The 14,582-nt window shown below is 34.0% G+C and overlaps 1 protein-coding gene across 4 annotated transcripts; it reads right to left on the bottom strand.

Moving 5' to 3' along the window:
* Positions 1-159: 159 nt before the first annotated feature.
* On the bottom strand, positions 160-10,894 carry LOC101220768 (protein SET DOMAIN GROUP 40). Of its 4 annotated transcripts, none has more exons than XM_031883479.1 (7): positions 10,662-10,894; positions 10,419-10,569; positions 5,906-6,030; positions 3,539-3,638; positions 3,263-3,406; positions 1,562-1,828; positions 160-996 (listed from the first exon to the last, which is right to left on the bottom strand). In XM_031883479.1, exons 1-7 carry the CDS (start codon positions 10,796-10,798, stop codon positions 373-375), a joined length of 1,548 nt encoding a protein of 515 aa, XP_031739339.1. In that variant the 5' UTR covers positions 10,799-10,894; the 3' UTR covers positions 160-372. The 4 variants fall into 4 exon arrangements, with proteins under 4 accessions (XP_031739339.1, XP_031739340.1, XP_031739341.1 ...); XM_031883480.1 differs by having other exon boundaries at positions 3,263-3,403; positions 10,662-10,893; XM_031883481.1 differs by lacking the exon at positions 5,906-6,030 and having other exon boundaries at positions 3,539-3,670; positions 10,662-10,890.
* Positions 10,895-14,582: the final 3,688 nt, after the last annotated feature.

Here is a 14,582-nt window from a genome sequence, read left to right as displayed (position 1 = left end):
TCAAAATTGTTTAAAATAAACGTCAATCACTTCATTTTTTTTCCAAAACGACGTAAAGCCTACTCCCAACACCATCCTTACTGGAATAAAGAATACAAAACTAAAAATAACAAAATTTTAGATTTTTGACACTACAAAATTAAGAATAAAAAAACAAGGTACAAAAGAAGCAAGTGTCTTTTCACATAAATTACATAAAATCTGATTTTTTTTTTCACATAAAGTAGTTGGCAAATTAGGAGCATAAAGCAAATGCAAAAGGAGGCAGTCGGTTCAATGCTATCGTACTCATACCATTCTGATCTTTTTACCTATAAAATTCATTAAATAGCTAATTTAAATTAAAACCTGAAAATAACAACCTGAACCAGATTAAGAAGAAAGAGAGCAAATAGTTGTGGTGCAGTAACCTATGCAATCAACCAACGCCTTCTTGTACAAAAGCCTCCACTGGACTGCTAGTTTCCATCTGTCTAGAGAGCGTTTTAGTTTCTGGGATGAATGTGACTCTGCTTCATCTCTATTCACCACACCATTGGTTTCCAAGAAAGCACAAAACTCGCCTCCATAGGTCAACAATGTCTTCTGGAGCTCCCTTGGTACCTGCAGGTCTTGGACTTTGGCGATATTGCACAGAAGCTGATTGTCTTCTTCAATTGATGTTGGCAGATTGTTTAAAACAGTATGGCAGTTCTTGGATAACCACTGCATGACTAATATTTCATTCTTGACAGAGAGTTGCGATCCGGCATAAGCAAGATGCCCGACACCTCTACGCTTGTTCGGATGGGTTGCCCATAATCTCAGAGCAGAAAGTAGAGCAAATGATGGGTTTCCATTTTGATGAATATAAAGAGATTCCTTGGGCCAAGAACTGGAACCATAGATATCATGTTCGATAGGAATAAAAACTTTGTCATTTGGATTTTCCTGTAGAAGAAACCCATAGTATTCAAGAAGCTCTAAGTTTGTGTATGTACCATAGCTTAAAAGAACCTGCAGCAAACAATAGAAATGTTTTAATCGTTACTTTCTTCTGATATCCATGAGTGTCTGGGTCAGCTTACGTGCAACTCGACTAATCTCACAAGACAACCCGTCTGACCCTACAACATTTGGGTGTTAAGAAAACTCGTAGGAAATCAAAGATGCCTACCATGGATTGAACCCATGGCCTCTTAAGGTTTCAATTGTTACTCACCCACACACACATTCTTTTTTAGTGACTCGTGCAAAGCATTATTTTTTAGAGAACATTTATTTTTCTTTTCAAATTAAAAATGGACTTATTGATATTCATGCCTTGAGACATGAAGAAACAATCTCGGCCTTGAGACATGAAGAAATAATCTCGAGTTTTATTATGGAAATCTCAAGGTGCAGATTAACAGGAATGCATCAGAGAACAAATAAAAAATGTTAATGCAAATTTCAACCTTCTTCAAATAGAAATCAAACTCCATAAATAAAATGTTAACCTTCTGTTTATTGTATTTTGCATTAACTCCTCTTTCCATATGAGTACAAAATATATAAATGACACTAAGAAAATATAAAATACCTGCTCTCCCTTCCTGTAACTTTCCCGAGCATAGAAGCAGTAGGCAGAAGCATTTTCCTCAAATCCGCCATCTGTCAAAGCCCATTGACTATCTCTTTGCTCTTCAAGTAACTCTAACTCATCATTCAAAGAAGCATGTGATGGAAAGGACAAAACATCCACAGCATTAAAGGATTCCCCTTCAGGTGCAGCATAATTAAACAGGTCACCAACTGGACATAAACATCCGGCCTCATCCCATGGTACATACAATGTCCTAGATGATATCTCTCAAAGGGCAACATATACTTTTAGTTTTTAGCTACTAACGTCAAAAAAAAAAAAAAAAAAAAAAAAAAAAAAAAAAAAAGAATTCAACAAACTGAGGTTAAGATTGAAAAAGTTTACATCGGACCAAACCATGCTCACATTTAGACTCATCATACAATGCATAAGACAAACAAAGACTTGTTTTTCCATAAGAAAAATAGATACAAGTAAGGTCAATAATATATCCTCCAAAAGAAGGGTAAGAGAAAATTACAAAACAAGTTCTCGAGTCTCAACAATTCACATTCATAAAAAAGAGGATGAATTCTATAGTTCTATTCTATGGCAACAAAAAGCTATTGAGACTTTGAAGGGATTTTAGTACAAAATGCAACCGTGCTTGAAGGAGCATCCAAGTATTCTTGTATGGGACGATCCAAAAGCCTCTGTGCAAGCAACTTCCACTTCACAAGTCAAGGAAAACAATGAACTATTAGAGGCAGGGTGGCACAAGGTAATCTTTCACAAGGAGAAGAACTGACCTCAATAATTCTCACCTACATGGAATAAAATGTGTCTTTGAGTTCAGCTTAATGATCTCAACAGTAGTCTATTTCCTATACGAGATTTATTCAATGCAAACACATAATCCTCCCTATAGAGTTCTAGTGGAGGAGCACGCCTATGTAGCAAGTTTTAATCCACGAGAGGACCCCATTGATGAGAGAGATGGAGGAAAAGTTATCCTTTCCAATCCTAGAGAGTTTTGGTTTGCTTCATCTATAACCATCCACCCTCAACTTCAATAATTAGGTCCTATCACGAAAGGTCAGTGACAGTAGTTTGAGACAAAGAATACCTAAAGGGGAACCTTAAGTGAAGGGGATAGGACTATAGGAGGAGAGCAAGGTGGGATGGGAGAGAGAGCATATTAGATAGAATAGGAGTCTAAATTATGCTTACTGGCTGGTAATGGGAAATGCGTACAGGACTACAATTACAAGGTAGTGGGTAATGGAAGGATAGATAATCAGCAACTGGGTGTCAATTAGTGGAATCTTTCCTCGATAAGAAAAGCATATTTGCAGTGACCTTGGATAGTGGTCTTGGATAATTTACCCATACGAGACCTCCAGCTAAACCAACTTTAAATGATGCATAAATTTTTCACCAAACAAACAAATTAATTAATTGTTAAAAAAAAATTGAAACCTAAGCCCAGGTTTTTGGTAATAACTAATAAGAAAATGTCTATTAATCCTATATCGTAATTAAGAATTTGGAATTTCTTAGATTGGAACTCTTTTCAAAGTTAGTTGGGGGCCCTCTTTCACTCATTTTTTTTCTCAATAAAAGTTTGGTTTCTTACCAAAAATAAAAATAAATTTTAAAATCCAGGTCCAATCTAACCATGCAATATACAATCTTCTAGCATGAATCCAGTGTGCTTACAGTTGCAGAGGCCCAAAGCCACGCCTTGAATGTTTGGAGTTGGCTTTTAATATTGGATTCTTGCATTAATCCTTCGACTCCTCTCCAATCCGTACGAGACTTCAAAGCAGCCTTCTCTGTTGCCCAGATAGCATAATCAACCTGCTAATGACTTTAACTATTTTATTATAAAACAAAGGTCAAAAACACATGTAAAATATCCTCATTGAATATGATTCACGAATAGGAATATGATCCTAAGAAATAAATCAAATTGCCACAAACGGAAAATTGAACCTGCAGGGCTTGCTTTTCAAATTCTCCAAAAGTTGCCAGTATGTCATAGCTCTGGGGCAAATGCTTTAAGTAAGGAAACCACCAAGAACTGGGTCCTTTACTGATCTCATAGAGCAAACAAAAGGTCAACTTCTGCATTTGAGTAGGGGGAGGGATTGTGAAATTAATATCAGTACACCTTTAGAACTAACAAGAGAAAATGTGATGTTTTTTCTTTCTGAAAAGGAAACCAACCTCTTTATTGATAAGAATAAAGCTCAAAGTACAAAAGGTTCGTACAAAGAGCGAAACAAAAAGAGACCAAAGAATCAGCTGGCGTAGCCCAACATCTCAACTAGGTTTACATCCCCCTAGCGCCCTAGTCATATCCAACAAAAATACAGCCTAAGATACATAAAAAGATCTTACAAGAATCCAACAAGTAGGGGCTGTAAAGCAACTAAAATAAGAAACAAGAAAACGGCACAAGTGAGGCACGAATGGCCTGAAGATGTGAAGACAAAGAGCTTTCAACGATGGCTGCAAAAACATGAGTCATGAAGCGGCTTCCAATGATCCGTAAAGTACACCAAGCTGCAGCATTCCTATTAGCTATCTCAAAGAGGTCTAACCAATACATCTCTCCTTTGATTTCGTTCAAACCAAATTTCTGCCAACACGACCTTTGATAAATTTGCCCAATTAGTCTCATTCCTTTCTTTAAAATGGGCCCCATAAAACTTTCTGTACATTTAGGCTAAATGATTCTCTAAAAACCCACGCAACTTCAAATATTGAGAAGAACTTCCACCAACAATTAGCAGAATAGAAACAGGAAAAGAACAAATGCTGCAAATCTTCTCCTTCTTGCTTGCACAGTGGGCATATTGAGGGTGAAAGGCAGCTGTTTGGTAACTTTCTTTGCATGACTAAAGAGCAGTTTTGAAGTCCAACATGGGTTATAAGAATGTTTACTCTTCTCGGGCATTTAGATTTCCAAAAATCTTTTAGAGGCCTCTATCCAAAAGAGATAAAGCCGAGAAGTGTAATATGAGATTCCACAAAGCTTTTAGAGGTCTCTATCCAAAAGAGATAAAGCTGAGAGGTGTTATGTGAGAGATTTGACCGAGAAACTGCCAGAAGCTTCCAAAGACCATGGCCTTCTATCAAGGTTTGAATTGACAGTTGAGCCATCAAATTTTGAAAATCCAGAATCTCGTTATCTTTAAGAAGGCTTCTAAAAGTTATGGACCAAGAGGATATTGGGTTATCCCAATGTGCTGAAAAGGATCCATTTGGTTTTAGATAATCTGTCCCAATTGCACTAAGAACATTTAAACATTAACATAGAATAGAATATAAAACATCTTTAAGCATAACTATGGTCATTCATGTATAAAGATCTCCTCTTTTTCCATTTAGGTGGCTGCAGGCTTGTAATTCTTAAAGAGAAAATACTAAGGTGCATCTCAGGTCGTACCTATCTTTATCAAAGAACTCAATCTCTTTTTTCGTTTTTCTTTATGAAAACAACTTTAATTGAGAACAAATGAAAGAATACAAGAGCATACAAAATAACCAACCCACCAAAACAAAGCCCAATTGAATAATTACGAAAGGTCTTCAAAATCAAAGCCCAAAGAAACACGTGAAATCCAACCAACAACCAAATCCCTACCAAGAAACACCCAATCATTCCTCTTACCCCAAATGTCCTAGTTAAAGGCACACACCTCGGCCAGCCATAAAAAAAACCCCTTTTGTCTTTGAAGAACGGATGGAGGAGGAACTCCTCAATCGTCGCTTTGACACTTTGAAGGCCGGCATAACTATCACCAAACTCCTGAAAAGAAAATTCACTCAGCCCACATAAGGGCAATCCCAAAAAAGATGATCAAGATCTTCCTCTGCCTTCTGACAAAGCATGCAACAAAAAGGTCTAACAAGCAAAGTACTCCTAAGAAGCCTATCAACAATGTTAACCCGACCAAGCAAGACTTGCCAGATAAATAACCTAACTTTCTTAGGAACCTTAGTCCTCCAAACGCATCATAAACCGACTCCCTAGGGGGGTAGGGATCTAACAAAGGACTAAACCCATGCAGATAACCCTAACTTGGATTACGATTCCAAAAAACACAAACATCCCTTCTCCCCTCCCTAAAACTACACCCCTCAACCAAAGCAAGAAGAGAGGTCACCTCCATCGTTTCTTTAATGGTCAAATTACGACAAACCCGAAAGAAATAAACATGGGATTCTCGAACCCAACCAAAAGATCCAATATCATACCTTTTTTGGAAGAAGATAAATAATAAAGATGTGGAAATAAAGAACAAATGGAATTTTCCCCCACCCGCCGATCCTCCCAAAAGCACGTATCCTTACCATCCCCCACAAAGCAACGAGTAAACCAAGAGAAAGTAGGAAGCTCGAAGGAGATATGCTTTCAAGGATATCGGTCTGTGCCATATGCTTTCAAGGACATTGGTGTGTGCCTTTAACCCCCACCGCTGTCCATTCAAAAGGATGGGTGTCATGCTTACTTACAATAATCCTATGCCATAAAGAATCAAGTTCAAGACAAAAGCGTTGGAGCCAAAAATAAACTTCCTAATTCCAACATATTTACTTCAGACTTCATATGTGACATCCCCTAATTTCCTAGGTAAAATTTAAAATCATTGCCTTCAAAATTTGGTTATATTTTAAACGTCGGAGTTAAAATTGAATTAGATTCAATTTTGAAATAGGTATAATAAAGGTTTTTTTGGAGAGATTAAGTGAAAAGGATTTGAATATTGGGTTTTTTTATAAAGGTTATGGAATTAATTCAGACAATAGAAATTTAATTTAATTTGGAAGGTTGGATTTATTTTTTATTTCGAAATGGGCTAAGGAAAAGAAAGTAGTATATTTCCTTTATTTATCTCATCCTAGGAGAGAAATTTGGATTTAAGTATATGAATATGTTTACATCTAGTTCATGGAAGAGGAAATTTATTCCGTTATTAAAAGAAATTAGGGTTTAAAAGTAATTATTTATATCCTTTTAAGTCACATATTGGAAAATGTGTGTGCCAGGCACCTATCAACTGAAGCTTCTTGTGCAGCAGTTCGTTTTCACCATTGATCCGCTACCCAGATGCGCCATTCAACTGCCAGTCATCAACGACATCCTCTTCAGCCACGTTTCCCTCCATCCAGTCGTCGGAATCTTGAGGTTTGAAGTAAGTGTTGGCTATTGTTTATTCTCGGTTGGTTCTTGAACACCCACTATATGTGTGGGTTTAAAATCATGTTTCCCATGATATTTGAAGGTTAATTGGTAGCTTTTGTTAGAGATTGAACTGCTGTCCCTTTAGTTCGAGCAAGGTTTCGGTAAGTTTGGGTTATTATTGATAATTTTTTAATACTTAAAAAGCTTGTGGGCTAATTCTCACTTTATCATTCTTAGTTTGGTCTTAAATTGGAATTTTGGAGGGATTTAATGTGCTGTCCAGCGGAGTGAAAGGTTGGTTTTGTGGGTGTTGCTGGTTCGTGGTTGACTTAGGAGATTGGTAGCACATGTTTTGGTTCAAGCCACACTTTGGTTAAAAATTGTTTGGATGGTTCTGGTCAGATCCACAACTGGACTTAGGCTCTAGATATTTAATCTAAGTTTGAAATTCATGTTCTAGGTTTGATTCGACACTTTTTTGGTGGAGGTTATTGTTGTGATAATATTTTTGGACCTAATTTCAAGATAAGTAACCCTACTACTGGAACTTCCCTTGAGCGAGGCAATTTAGACAACATGATTTAGTTGATCTGTTTGACTGATACGGGGAAGCATGATAATTATTATGAGTTGAGCCACTTGTGAGCTTGAGGTTGTTAATATATGTTTATATGGTTTATGTTGTGAGATGTATTTAGTAAGCATGTTTTAAGATAAGTTATGAGGAGACGGTTTACCCTCCTTATACTACTATGTTATTGGAGGCCAACAAATTTCCTAGTATGTTATCGGAGACCGACGAGTTTCCTACTATGTTACCAAGTGCCAACAGGTGCCCTACTTTTTTTGTGTGCCTTCAAACCACCAAATGCTTGTCAAGTTAGGTTAAACTGTTCATTAGATAGCCATAAATGATTAGTTGACTATATGCAGGACCCAAATAGGTCTTTTGTGTTTAGACAATGGGGAGATTTCAAGAGATGGCAAGGTTATTAAGGAGGAAATCATTAAGTTCTTCTCAAATCTTTATAGCCCTGAAGTTAGGGTCAAACCATTTGTGGAAGGTATTGATTGGAGCCCTATCTCAACTAGGGTGAATGAGGATTAAACAAATCTCCATGGGCGGATGGCGTTTCTTTGGCTCTCTATCAAGGCAGTTGGAGTCTGGTCAAAGGTGATTTAGAGGGAGTGTTTAAGGAGTTTAAATAGTTCGCTGGTTGAAACCTTCGTATGTTTGATTCCTAAAAAGGATAGTGCGCCAGAGTTAGGATTTTAGGTCTATTAGGCTTGTTGCCAGTGTTTATAAGATTTTGACTAAGGTTCTTGGTAATCATTTAAGGAAAGTTATGTCATCTACTATTTCTGAGGCCCAAGGTGCCTTGGTGGCAGGAAGGCAGATTCCGGATCAAGTCCTTGTTGCAAATGAAGCTATCGAGGAGTACAGATCTAGGAAAAGAGGTGTGTTGCTTAAACTTGATTTTGAAAAGGCATACGATCATGTGGAATGGGATTTTTGGATAGAGTTCTAATTAAAAAAGGGTTTGGCTCTAAATGGATAATGTGGATGTGGGGGGTTGTGAGGAATGTGAAGCATTATATTCTCATCAATGCTACCCCCAGAGGGCCTATTCAAGCCTCCAAAGAGTTAAGACAAGGATCCTCTATCCCCTCCCTGTTTTTATTGGTTGTGGATGTTTTAAGTCGGATTATTTATGAAGGGGTGGGAGGAAACATTGTTGACCCTTTTAGTGTGGGAGGAATATTGTTGACCCTTTTAGTGTGGGAGGAATGAAGTTGCCTTATCGCATCTTCAATTCGCGGATGATAACTGTGCTTCTTCGTTCTGGAAAAGAGAGTCCTTCCTTATTATCAACCATATTGTGGCTTTCTTTGAAGATCTATTCAGGTTAAAAATTATCAGAAGAAAATATTCCATTTTTGGTATTAACACTGATCAAGCTAAGTTGCTAAGTTGGGCTGAGATGTTTGCTTGTAAGGTTGGCTTGTTCCCTTCGACGTATCTTGGGCTTCCCCTTGGTGGAAATCTGAAAGCTTTGACTTTTTAAGATCCTCTTTATGATAAAATTCGTAAGAGACTGGCAGTATGGAAGAGGGTTCTTTTCAAGAGCTGGTAGATTAACCCTAATCAGGTCTGTGCTTAGTGGGATTCTGGTTTATTATTTGTCTCTCTTCAGGGCTCCTAGGTCAGTGTTCAAGAGCCTAGAAAAATACATGAGAAATTTTCTTGGAAGGGGTGGAGGAAGGTCATGGCCCCCATCTGGTTAATAGGATTGCAGTGGGGCACCCTGTTGGTCAGGGGGGTTAGAGATCGGTAATCTAAGTCTCTGAAACAGAGCCTTGTTGTCGAAGTGGATTTGGCGCTTTCCCCTCGTGTCCGACTACTTATGGCATAGGATTATTGAGAGTAAGTACGGTACCCATCCTTTTGAGTGGTTGACGAAAGGGGTTATACGCACAAAACGCAATTCTTGGAAAGATGTTTGTCTTGAGTTCTTTTTTCCCATTTCATCCCTTGTTCTGTGAGGGAGGATAAGGACATGATTTTCTGGGAGGATCAATGCTTTCTCTTTGCTCCTTGTTTCTGCATCTTTATCATTTATCCAATTCAAAAAAATTGTACAATATTGGACTTTTTGGTCAGGTTCGATAATTATGTATCCTTCTTTTTCTGGTTCTGTCGTAATTTGACCGATAGAAAAATGACGGAGGTGGTCTCTCTTCTTTCTCTGGTTGAAAGGGTCAGTCTTAAGGAGGGAAGGAGGGATGTTTGTGTTTGGAGTCCTCATCCAAGTTAGGGATTCTTATGTAAATCTTTCTTTAGTTTGTTATTGGATCTCTCCCCCTATAGGGGGTCTGTTTTTAATGTGGTTTGGAGGACCAAGGTTCCTATGAAAGATAGGTTCTTCACCTAGCAAGTTCTGTTGAGTCGGATTAACACTGTGGATGGGCTTGTGAGGAGGAGATCTTCTCTTGTTAGGCCTTTTTGTTGCTTGCTTTGTCGAAGGGCAAAGAAAGATCTTGGGCACCTCTTTTGGGATTGTCATTATGCGCTTGCTTTGTGAAGTATGTTGTTTTAGGAGTTTGGCATGAGATATGTTGATCTTAGAGGGGTTCGTATGACCATCGAGGAGTTTCACCTCCATCCACTTTCTCAAGGGAGGTTTTCTATGGATCATTAGGGTGCGTGCTATCTTGTGGGACATTTGGAGGGAGAGGAATGATTGTGTGTTTTGTGGTAGGGAAAGGAAAGGGATCTTATTGAGGTTTGGTCTTTGATTAGATTTCATGTGTCCCCTTAGACTTCGATTTCAAGATCATTTTGTAATTATTCCATAGGTGATATCCTTTTCAGTTAGTCCCCTTCCTTTAGTTGGGGTGTTATTTGTGGTTTGGTTTATTTGTATGCCCTTGTATTCTTTCATTTTTTTCTAAAGTTGTAATTCCTCGTAAAAAAGATTAATTAGTTAAGGGTTAGCAAGGACTTCGTTTGTAATTTAATAATGTTTTGTTTTAGAATTTGCAAAAGATCTATTTTCAAGTAATGCATGCACGTAGTCGTTACATCATAACTAAACCTAGCGCCCTAAACACCCAAATTTCTTCCTAGCTCTCCTACTTCCTAACAAAAGTTCGCGCAAATTAGGTTAGCAAGGGAATAACCTGTGTCGATGAAAGAGATGGGTATCTCTTTAGAGCCATGTCGAGCTTCTCATCTTCCAACGACAAACTTTGGGTGGTCAACAAGATAGATTTTGGAGCTCTCAGCACTAACTCTCCTTTCTTAAGTTGACGAACAGCGGCCAAACCTCTCCTGAAGAACAATCCGTCAAAATGAACAACTTACAAGCGGCGAAAGAAGAGAAAAAGAGTGATGTAACTAGAAAACGAGAAATAAAAGCATACCCGCCGGTATCAGGGAAGAAAGAGACGCACAAAGAATGACCCAAACAAGAATGTGAAGTGGGTTGATCTACAGAATCTGAAATTCCATGATCGGCTGCCCATCTCAGCAGGCTTCCCAAACTACCTTCGGTTTCCATCTCATAAACCCTCCATCAAAACCTTTCAACAGACGCAATTCACCTTCTTTTTCTTTATCTTTTTCTTCTTTTTTTTCCTTTTAATTTCACACATCATTTATCATAACTTTTCTCATTGCTCTATTTTATTTTTTTTGTTCTCTAATGCATTCTACCCTAATTAACTAGAGTGTTTAACTAACATGCCTAAAATAGTATACATATTACAATATTAACTTAAATTTCTTAAAAAGATCTAAATGACCGATGTAATTCTATCTCTATTATTAATAATAAATTAAAAAGTAGAAAAAAGAAATTGGAGCATGATTAATATTTATATTTATTAGATATCTTATTTAAATAGATTAAGTGATTAATTTTGTTATAGTAATATTTTAACAAGGATTTTCTCTTAATTATTTTTATTTTGATGATTTTGTTCAAAAAAAAAAGTTCTCTCGATCTCTCTCACTTTCCAATCTCTCCCTTGGTTCATTCTTTTTTTTTTTTTCATTGTTTTTCATATATTTCATCCAATTATAGTATATATTGAATAATATGGTGTATATTTTATGAACGAAAAGTTATTATTATATCAATTTGTCTATATAAGGTGGACCGACAAGGAGAAAAATCAGGGATGTGAGTTACGGTTTAGAAAATTAAAAAAAATAAAGTAAAAATTTCATTCTTCGAATACATTGAATATTAATTCTTCATAAAAGACGAGGAATAAAAGAAGATTGGGGAAAGTATAAGCGGTGAAGAAGAAGAACATCGGCGGCTAACTAGTACAGTGATATTTCGAGAAAAAAATTGACAAAAATTTAAGGTTAGTAAGAATCTATATTTTGTATTTGAAATACATTAGGGGTATATATATCGAGTATATTGAAGATAACACCATTTATATATTATTGAATATATGAAGTAGTATATATGTAACAAATAATATAAAATATATGTATTATGCAGTAGTATATATGTATGAATTTTTAAAAAATACTGATCGGATATATAATATGTGTATACAGTAGTGTATAAATGCAATAAGAAAAAATCACAAAACATGAAGAAAAAAAACATATGGATGTATTATGGAATACATGCAGTAGTATATATATAATAAATCACAAAATATGAATGAATTATTCAGTAGTATATATGTACAAAATAATAAATAAATAGCTGAATGAATATATAATCTGTATATATATTGATATATATATAATATACAGATTATATATATATATAATAAGAAAAAATTACAGAACATGAAAAAGAATATGGGTATGTATTATTGAATATATGCAATAGTATATATGTGATAAATCACAAAATTTACTATTCAGTGGTATATCATAGTATATACGAATAACAGGACATTTAATAAAAAAATTATGTCGAACATGACAGAAAGATGAACTGTATAATAAAAAATTAAACAAAATAGAAGGAACATGACCGAAATATATGCTACAGAACATAAGAATAAATAAAATTTTAAGGAAAAAAATATATATGTTACGAAACAAAAGAAGAAAGAATATAAGAAACGAAAAATGAAAGAAGAAAAAAAAAGATTAATTACATATTCTGTAGCAAATCAAAATAGAAAAGAAAATAATTTTTTTGAAATACAAATCAAAGAAGAAAGTGGATACCAGAACTGATAATCATCAGAAAAAAGATTTTAGTTTGGACATGAAATTGAAAATAATTATCTTATAGTATAATTAAAAATATTATTATCAAATAAGATAATAGTTTATACCATATTTAATTTATCACAAAGATAATAAGTATTTTATTAATAAATACAAATAATATTTTGTAGTATAATTAAAAATATTTATATCAAATAAGATAATAATTTATACGATATTTAATTTATTGCAAATGTAATAATACAAATATATATATATATATTAATAATTAAAAAGTTATCTTTTCTCTAATAAATTGAGTATAGTATAAATAAGAAAATAATTTAAATTTAATTTTGAAAATTAAAAATAATTAATAATTATAATAAAGTTATAAATGTCCTAAAAATATATGAAATTTCAATCGAAAATAAATAATAATTTAGTAATTCAGGATCTTTGTAAAATTTACTCATAAACTGAGTTGTTTGGTATAAATTTTGTGAGTATCCAAGATAAAACATTTATCTTTAACATTTTTTCTCTCAAGCTCTATTCTTTTTTTTTTTCTCTTTCTTCCACTCTTTTTCTTAATGATCTCTTAATCATTAAATACTTAATACTTTTTATTCTTTTCACAAATTCTTATTTACTTTTTAGTGATTATATGTTTAATTATTATTTAATAGTTTTTAATGATAGGTAAGAACCTAAAAAATTAATTATATTTTAAAGAGAAATAAAACATGGTGGGAATTCATCACAAACGAAAGCACCTTGTTGACACATTATGAAATAATAAAATAACAATAAATTAAAGAAACCAAACAATGAATATCTATGCATTTAATTATATACCCAAAAAGAAGTGACCAAGTTATATTTGGGTTTCTATGAAGTTACCACCATGTTTTATCAATTTCTACGAAGTTACCATCACGTTTTACCCTCAATGAAGTTACCACCACATTTTATTTCTTTTTAAAACATAATTAATTTCTTTAAACGTGGTGGGAATTCATCGTTAAAAAAATTGATAAACTATTTACCCTCAATAGAACAAAACCACTAAAAAATAAACTTTATTACACTTAATTTTTATTTTGACAAATTTTTATTAATTAATATACATTAATGATAGATTTAATCCTTAAAATTTACTCATTAAAATTTGAAATTTAGAAAAAATAAATAAATTCTAAGTAATAAATTGTAACATTTTGAAATTTAGATAAATTAAAGTTAAACTCAAAACCTACGAATTAAAACCTATTAGTATTTGTTTCGTTTTTTGTTTTAAAAAATAAATTTATTTTCTTTCAAATTAGAATTATTAGCCTATTTGTAAGTGCAAGAATTCAATACTGGCGAAGTTTTAGAGATAAAACAATTTTTTAGAAAGGTTTTTCTTTTCCAAAAATAGAATAAAGCACAAAAATATTTACATGGTAGAGAACAATTTTGATAAAGGAAAAAACCCACAACGTGAAATAACAAAAGTACCCCACGATTAATTGATTACACATTAGTGAAAAAATGATTGTGTACCTAATCTAAATGATCTTGTATCATTGTACTAAGTCTAAACGATCTTGTATCATTGTACCTAATCTAAACAATCTTGTGCCCTTATACCCAGCTTAAATGATCTTGTATCTTTGTACCTAGTTTAAACAATCTTGTACTCAGTCTAAACAATCTTATACTAAATTTAAACGATCTATTAGTGATAATGATATATCTTTGTCTATCTGGGATAAATAACTAATTGTTTAGATATTGGTACACAATTGTTTAGATCCTTTACCAATATAGTTTAGATCTTATATCAAGAAGAAAAAAAAGAAAATGAAAGATGAAGAAGAGGAAAGAAATTATGGAAGAGGAAATAAAGAAATCGAAAACAAGAAGTTGCAATATGAAGAAGAAGTAATAATATGAACAAATTAAAAATATGAAGAGGAGAATAATAAATCGTAAAGAAGTAAATAATATGAAGGGACAGTATGAAGTTTTTTTACGTAAATTGAGGTACGCATCTCCATGCACCTTTGCCTAATTAACTGTCATTATAGCCTTTAAATCCCCATTTCATTTCATTAATTGGATCATTTAATCATTTCTTAGTTGGTAAGCAAAACTTCTCCCAAATTAGT

This window comes from Cucumis sativus, chromosome 3 (genome assembly GCF_000004075.3).
Source record: "Cucumis sativus cultivar 9930 chromosome 3, Cucumber_9930_V3, whole genome shotgun sequence".
NCBI lineage: Eukaryota > Viridiplantae > Streptophyta > Magnoliopsida > Cucurbitales > Cucurbitaceae > Cucumis > Cucumis sativus.
The sequence above is the reverse complement of the archived record's forward strand: the minus strand, read 5'-3'. Positions and strand labels throughout refer to the sequence as shown.

Excerpts from the sequence above, each read along its gene's own strand:
- LOC101220768 (XM_031883479.1), bottom strand. The coding sequence starts at position 10,798 with ATGGAAACCGAAGGTAGTTTGGGAAGCCTGCTGAGATGGGCAGCCGAT. Across the intron at positions 10,570-10,661 it reads TTCTTCCCTGATACCGGCGG|GAGAGGTTTGGCCGCTGTTC; the intron begins GTATGCTTTTAT and ends ATTGTTCTTCAG. Across the intron at positions 6,031-10,418 it reads CATCTCTTTCATCGACACAG|CGGTGGGGGTTAAAGGCACA; the intron begins GTTATTCCCTTG and ends TTGAATGGACAG.